General features: G+C 49.2%; 1 protein-coding gene across 1 annotated transcript in view; it reads right to left on the bottom strand.

Moving 5' to 3' along the window:
* Positions 1-104: 104 nt before the first annotated feature.
* The window catches only part of EREG (epiregulin), an 8,179-nt gene continuing 132 nt past the window's right edge, over positions 105-8,151 (bottom strand). Inside the window, exons 2-5 of the mRNA XM_009872253.1 lie at positions 2,719-2,802; positions 2,166-2,289; positions 1,468-1,614; positions 105-508 (exon numbers count right to left, since the gene is read on the bottom strand). Of these exons, the coding sequence (XP_009870555.1) occupies positions 448-508; positions 1,468-1,614; positions 2,166-2,289; positions 2,719-2,802 (416 nt within the window). The 3' untranslated portion in view covers positions 105-447. The remainder of the gene's footprint in view (positions 509-1,467; positions 1,615-2,165; positions 2,290-2,718; positions 2,803-8,151) is intronic.

Below are 8,151 nucleotides of genomic sequence, written 5' to 3'. Positions count from 1 at the left end.
CCCTTAGCCTGCCTCCCTCCCACAATAACTGCTGGGGCTTCGAACACGCCGCTCAGCCAAGCCATGCCGAGCTGCACGTCAATCAAAACACACAGACGTTACGACTTGGTCTAGAACTTTTATTTTAAGCAGTAGAATTGTTTTGAGCATATTCACAAGAATAAATATAAAATTACTCTTCAGAGTAAGAAGATGAGCTTTTATAAAAATATATCTCTATCCCACAGAACCACTTAGGCGAGGCTCTTGTTAGGAAATATTATTTAATAAAAAAATAAAACACTGAAAGTAAAATGCTTGACCTATACGGATTGGATCACCAAACAATTGAAATTTTTAAAAGTATATAAATATTGTAAATATTGTTAATAAAAATAACATTTAAATACATGGGAAGCCACTGAGTCCAGCCAGATGAACGGAACACTGTCGCAGCCACCGTTTCTCCTACAGGGTGCCAACTTCCTTGTATTCGCCGGTGTTTGTTCGTCTCTTCTTGCTCCGATACCTGGAAGTAGAGGAGAGAAGCGTGAGTTCTGAAAAGCCAGTTGTGCCAAATGGGTTTTTGAGGAGCGAAGGGAAGGGTGGGGTGAAGAAAGCAAAAAAAAAAGGCTGCATGACCTCCTCACGTTTGTATTAAATCTCTAGCAGCTAGGCTCTGTCTGTGCTCATCTCCAGGTCTGGGATAACTTGCACGCAGAGTCCCATTTCTCAACTCTTCACTGAAGACTTCACATCTGCATTAAAGTCTCGCTGCTGGTACTAGGTTTGCCTTTGAGAAATCCTGCTGGATCCTTCCCTGCAATGGGGCTGAGTGCCCTAACCAGCTAGGCCATCTGCTGTCTGAGACACCGCGCCACCAAGCCGTCGGGCAGGGAGGAGGAATTACAGCTCCCAGGTCTGTGAGGCTGAGCTGATCTCCCTCTGAGGGTTATTGTTCCACCTTCTTGGCTCTCTGAAAGCTGCTTACGATTAGTTGTTAGCCTGAAGAACTGCTGCTTGTGAGTCTGTTAACGGAGAAGACTACTGTCCTCCACGCTCCAGTTGGTAAGGCAAAGCTCCCGATATCACAGTCACCACAGTAACATGGCAGCTAGTATTAACTGCTCTCCCCTTTCTGATAACTGGGGAAGTGGCATTACCAAGGAAAGGAACTAACATTTTCCTATTCCCTACCTGCTGTGTCCTTTATCTTAACACACCCTTTAAGACAGACAGGAACTAACCCCTACAGTCCTCCACCAGGGTTTAAAGCAGAGGGCACTGTTGCCTCGCCTGCCATGTGGGTTATGCTACGCAGTCAGTGCGGGGTTTTTGAGCACCTTGCTAGGCGCAGGCTGGCAGCTCTGTGTATCAAACCATCTCAGTGCACTTGAGCGACTGTCGGTATCCCAGTGCGTCTGGACACATCTTACCACACGTACAGCTAACTTGCCTTCCCGAGCCACAGAGAAAAACCTTTCTTACCTTCTGCAGACGTAGTAGGTCGCGATAGAGACAGCGATGAGGAAAAGCAGAACTGCGATAACCGTCAGTGCCACGTACTCCTTACTGAGGGGCTGTCTGACAAGTTCTGAATGCACACATCGGACGCCAGAGAAGCCTACGTCACACCTGAGGGTAAGAGATGCAGAATTAAGAGACATCGTCGTGGGGCTACACTGTAGAGCCCACAAGGCATGCTGTATTGCTGGCCTGCTGCTTCCTTGGGGACGAGACATCTGAACCGAGGTAACTCAAGCACACGTGGTCCTAGAATTCTTCAAGCAAATGGGGAATACCCTTAAAAATGCCTGTCGGGTCTTTAATTTGTAGGACGGATCAAAGGAGAGACCTTGCTGCTTTTACACTAAATACAGGTGAAGAGGGAAGCGCATCAGAATTAACATCCCAAGTCTCAGTTGCTTTGCTGACTAATTATAGGTGTCCAAGGCTCTCACTCAAGTTTCACTGGAGCCTGTGTATGTGCTTAAAACCTGTGTAAAACGCAGCTGAGGCGTGTTACAGATATACTGCCCATCTTCAGGTTCTTGTGAGCCCGTAAATACCCTGCTGGACTGGTGTTCTGGTTAACTGCCAAGGGCAGGGAGCTGGAAGGCCACACACAGTTCACCTCAAAGCCCACCTCGGGGCAGCGCGCGGGATGCATCACGCCCTGCCGGTACCTGCAGTAGTGCTCATCCAGGTCCACAATGTACACGCACTGCCCGTGGAAGCAGTAGTCCTTCATTTCAGGCTTGCATCTCGTTATCCCAACTTGAGCCACGCGGGGACTGTTCTCTGTCTGGACTGTAAGGAGACTTTGTTAGCATCTCATCAGGCTGATTCTCTCTTTTTATGTCGCAAATGACGGGCAAACATCTTGATAGCACTCTGGCTATCAAGAGACCTCCACTGCAGCAGGCATTAAAGCTGAACAGGGAGAGGATTTTCCCAGGCCACAGTTGTACCGACTTTTCCTTCGCGAGTTCCACATAAACTACTTCTGCTTTTCCAGCAGAGTTCTCACCTGAGACAGAGCTCTTCTGCTGAAGAAGCTATTGTAAAGGAAATGCAGGCTAAAAAACAGTTCTTGCTCAAAGACATCGAGCGCTTTGCAGGATGGTGGCCATGTTGCATGACAGAATAATAACTTCCGAGGGCATCTTGGTGAGACCACCAGCCCAAGGAAGACGGAACCAAAGACTTGGGGCTTACAGAGCTGTGCCAGACACTTACGTAGTGCTGTTGTGCAGTTCTCCATTTCACCAACCCCACATAACGGGATTACTGTTGTGCCCAGGACTGCTTGCAATAGGTAACCTGTAGCAGAATAAAAACAAGAGTCAAAATGAGAACCTTTTCAAGCACAATGAGGTATTTCCGCTGGTGTACTTATCAAATTAATACAGAAAGAATAGAAGCTTTTATCTTAGCAGGAAAAATGCAGAGTGGTAAGCTGAAAAAAAATACAGGTCTGAGTGATCCACTGCCTATATTATATAAGGCAGCCCGAAGAAACATCACTGAAACACAAACTTTTAATGCAGAACAGGGATCAAACGTAAGCTCACTATCTGTGACCACCTCTCACCCACTCTCTGAGTGAAACTGGGCAGGAACAGGCTTAGGCAGATTACACAGGAGAGGCAGAAATTAGGCCGACTCGGATTATGAGCAGCCTGAACGGCCGGACAGCTCCTGCACTGACACCCACTGCCAGTTAGAAGCCCACTTGCAAAGGCAGCTAATGCGAGATACCCAACCCTCTTCATCTGCTCTATGGGTTGGAGAGGTTACCAACCGTCTTACGACTCCTGGGCCAGTGTTACCTATCTCAGCAGGACCCTAGAAGAAAACGGGTATGTTTCTGTCCTCCCTTCACCATCCCTGCTGAAGGTAACTGCAGGTCAGCAGGTTTGATGCGGGAATCACGCACAATAGGAGAGTGCACCACGCAGGCTGAGGAGTTTGGGTACCCCAGGGAGCAAGGGCCCTCAGTCTCTTCTCTCAGCGATTCAGCTCATGAAGTGTTTTGACATCTTTCAGGCTGTACAGCCCTGCACAGGCACAGCTTTAAGGTATTCTACTCCTTAGAAGAACGTTTCCACACAGGATTTAAGGCCAACACAAGGACTTGCAGCTTTGTGGCCAGCCCACGAGGAGCAGTCCATGTTTGCCCCAGCTGGGCATGGAATGCACTCGGCTTACGCTCCTGCTGTGGTCATAAAGTAACCTGCTCATGAACTGCTTAGTCATCAGCCCCATTCCACAGAAGTCGGTAATTTGTGTCTTTGGGCTCTTTGCCTCTATTAACTTGTCAGGTCATGCATGTCTAATGGAGGGAGTGTGCCTTCGTAATTTCTTGATCACTCCAATTCAACTCCAGTTATTAGAAAGTTTCATTACATCTCGGGTTAAATCTAGTCGTGATTTATGGGTTTCCTGCAGCTCATCTAAAAGCTTCCTTTACACTTTATTCCGGCTAGATACAAGAACAGTAGGACTACCCATCTTGCAGCGACAGGGCGTTTTTGAGTGGTTTTTTTTTAAAAATACCATTCCTTCTCCTTACCTCCCTTTCCCCAGTGTTTGCAAAACTAGTAAGGCAGGTTTCCACGAAGCTTTAGAAGAAAGGGCAAAAGATGAAGTCTGACAAAGAGCCACACTAACAGACCAGCGATGGCAGCATCTTGACTTGTACAGGAGAGTAAGCTGGACATCTGTGCCTGCTAGTGTGACTCAGCAGAACCTGCTTTTCACTCCAGCGGGGCAGGCCCAGCAAGTTTACTTTCAGGGTGGGATTTTTTTTTTTTCAACACCACTGTGCTCTCCACAGATTTCACCAGCAGAAGCACTTTAACACTACTGCAAGGCCAGTTTGAGTCACCACGACAGAAAGTTAAAGGACGAGGCCGTCGGCTGACAGCCGGTGGCAGCTCAGTTACTGCTAGAACAGCAGCCTTTGAGCTTCAGCCTGGGACCCGCTGTCCCCCATGAAGCTGGGAAAAGAAGATTTACCGAGTCAGTCCTTTTTCCCCAAGAACCAGAGGAATATTTCAGGAGTGCTCCATGGACCAAGCTGCTCTCTCAGCAAGGATGATGAAAACCTGAGACTAGCAAGAGTCAGTGACCCGTGGGGGATTCCTGTTCCCCACCGACTGATGCTATAATCTCTAAGTGACGGCAAGGCAAAATACGTTATAGGTTCCCGAGACATTCACTTCTATCATACTTGGTTCACTAGATGGATTAAGCCAGCTGATCATCTCTTTTAGCCTCCACATTTCTGTTCCAGCTTGCATACTTCCTTGATCTGAGGTAATCTCAGCAGTTGCTTTTTAATCCAAAGGTCCCAGTTCGAAAGCCACCATAATGTGGCTCTTGCCTTTGAGAAACTCAATGAAAGAGACAGGTGAGCTCTTCTCTTTGCTCCACATGGAGGTACTGCTTCTCAGCTAGAGGAAAGGCCACAACTCAGACACCTGGGAGGGACAAATTAAAAATAACCTCCTCCTCCAACACTGATCGAAGGCTTGCCCCATTCCAGCCACGCACGACAGCTGATAGCCTCCTCCACCTGACTGCAGGCACACAGGCTGGAAAGGCTGGAGTGCAGGCGTGGATATTTGCTGACACCCAGCAGTACTTTCTGCATTTGGGCAAAGTTCTCCCGGCTCTCCACTGTTATATTTTGCCCTTTCCCCCGTGCACATACTTCTCCTCTGACATCAATGGGAGGGGGATCCTGCGGGAGGATAAGGGATCCATACGCTGCAGCGGCAAAGGACAGCCTTTCCCAGAATAATCATCGGATGATATATACCAAACATACGACCTGGGAGAGGTAGTAAAATTTTTATTCCTTCACTGTTCACTAAGCAAATAGTCTCCAGGGTACAAGATTACCCTAACGAGACGGTGGATATTCAGGCGTGCCACACAGGAATGCGAGGGCTACACTTATTGCTACACCACTAGCATGCAGGTCCAGTGTGCCGGGTGTCGCAGGTATTCCTGCAAGGTTAACGCTGACAGCAGCAGCTACTGCTAGGACAAAAATAATACTGCTGTTGACTCGTCCTTCCACGGAGGATGAAGGGATGGGAGAGACAGACACTGGCTGCCTTTGCTTTCTGCAGCCTGCAGCAGAGCTGCCATGCAAGGGCTAATTGTCAATTCGTCCACTGAAAGCCAGCTCCAGGATGACCGCCAGGGAGGAGGGATGCACACACAGGATACACGTAACTGAGAAGTAGTGTCTCTGCAAGATTTACACCCATTTTAAAGGGGAATTGCGAGGTTTCTGAGAGGTCAATCATCACTTGCGTTGGCTCTGCCTGTCACGGAGACCACTAATCTTGTCCCAGTTCATCTGAAGATGGCTCCATGATGCTGCTTCACATCTGGCATCTCTGTGGTCTCTCTGCCGCAGCAGGAGCACCCACACTTTTCACACTGCACTTGTCAAGCAACGCTGAGCGCAGAGGTATCCAGGTGACAGACGCCTGGAGGATCTCAGCCCCTTTTAACTCCAGAGACAGATCAAAGCCTCACCTGATTTTGGACACTCAAAGCACATCTGATTGCCTAAGGCCTCCTAAATGGAAGTTGCCGGCTCTCCTATTAGCTTTGTGAGCATGGCCGCTACCACCATTTAACTCCTCTTCCTCAAATGAGACATGAAAGGAGATGCCACCAGCCCTCTCCACTCCTCACCTCCTGTGATCTAGGTATGTTGCGCCTATCGTCTAAATGGACGCACCAGCTGGGATAGCACTGAGAGGGAGTCTCAAATAAATGACCCTTAGGGCATCGGGACTTAAGTGTCTACACGTGGTTCCAGTAAGTAGCGTCCAGGCTTCCCCAACCTCACATTTTGTATCCACAACTTAGAACCATCAACCCTGACGTCCAGCACCAGGCCAGAGCAGCTCTAAGGCAGCCCTGGAAACACTACATTTAATGGTTAGACTATTGCTCCAAAACTGCTACTGACCCACACGATCATCTTCAACGTTGTTCCAGGACTTACTCTTAAGCAAAGATAATTAGATAATTACATATCATGTGTGTCCAGTCATCCCAGTCCTGCTTCTAGCCCTGTGGAGACCTACACACCAGTGGTCCCTGCACCACAAGAGAAGCAGAATTCCGTTACTGCTTCCAGCCAGGCACATCGGCCACTGACGTTTTCCACATCTCCACACTCAGTGACATTTCTGTTCCGCCCACTTGCTGACGGCCACACAAATGTGACACAGGAAAACATAAGGTTGGCAGCTCTGGAAACTGCCCGGTAAAAGTCTGGAGATCTGAGGCAAGGAGACCAGTGCCATGGCTCTGACAGTAACTCAGCGAAAAGGCAGGGCTGGGGCTTGGCTGCATCACAGGCATGAGCAAAGGCTCTCTCCCACCAATGCTTTCCCGCTGTGCAGTTGCCAAGCCCACAACAGCCAGGATACGAAGCTCACAATGTCACTTCAGTTGGGTTTCAGCCATTCAGCAGCAAACCTCTTCAATTCTGGCATAACACTAGTGACATGACAGTCTCCCCAGCTTCTGCCCGTGGCCCTGAGTTCTGCTTACACACCTGACCTGGGAGGGAAAGGCAGTAAAGTGCTCATACCACTTGAGCTAGGTGATGCCACCTAGCTATGACTAATCTATCCCTTACTATTAGATTTTGTGCCTGCCCCGGAAATAAATAAATCTGTATACAGCCCATGAAGACATACCAGTTCCTTCCAGTGCCAGTTTTGTGCAAAGCATGGCTGACTCACAAAGTACAAGACATTTAGCCCGCTGTCCTGGCAAGTAAGATGCTGTGCAGCAGCCCATCCATAAACTAGTGCGGCAATACTCGACCAAGACGACAGACAAAATCTCAGGCTGCAGTGAGCTTACAGGACGAAGGAACATCTGCTCCAAAAGAGAAATCCTGGGAACCGAGCTTCCCCAGAGTGCAACTCCGAGCCCAGCATCACAGGCATGAGAATACGTTCATTAAAGCAGCGTGCGTGTGTGTGTGTGCACGCCGGGTCTCGGTCCTGCCTCAAACATTTGCTGCCCACACATTTCAAGTCACCTGGCCAGGACAGCTTTTGGCACTGCCCCAGACCCAGCAGAGGCGTGTGGCAAGGACCACTTGTTGCTTCACAGCACACCCAGGCTCCCAGGCTCTCGATACTGTAAGGATACGGGTGTTCACTTTGAACTTTCAGGTAGCTTATGTCATGCAACACAGTAACACGCTCCCGGTGAGGAGGTGGAGAAGTGTCAGGTAGAGGGAGGCCACAACCTGTTTTGTTACCATAAGGAAGTCTCTGCTGCCGTGGGGATTCACCTGCTGATCTCACCCAGAGCACGGCCCGGCCGAAGGCAGCAGGACCAGACTACAAACAAAACAGGTCAAGGTGAAAGAGAACAGATGGAATTGCCTTGAGCAGACTTTGCTCAGCCACAGGGCTCACCTGGACATCACACAAGACAACAAAACATCCCAGAACAGCAAACCAGAAAGTGGGGGCTCCACTCCTCAACTCGTACAGCCACCCAGGTATACCCATCCCTGCCCATGACTTCATCTCGGAGAAGAAACACACCAGCTTCACCCGAAGGCAAGCGGAGCTTCACATTTTGCCAGAGATTTTCCAGCAGCCAGAGGAACCC

The sequence above is a fragment of the Apaloderma vittatum genome, unplaced genomic scaffold (assembly GCF_000703405.1).
Source record: "Apaloderma vittatum isolate BGI_N311 unplaced genomic scaffold, ASM70340v1 scaffold37910, whole genome shotgun sequence".
In the NCBI taxonomy this organism is placed as follows: Eukaryota; Metazoa; Chordata; class Aves; order Trogoniformes; family Trogonidae; genus Apaloderma; species Apaloderma vittatum.
The sequence above is the reverse complement of the archived record's forward strand: the minus strand, read 5'-3'. Positions and strand labels throughout refer to the sequence as shown.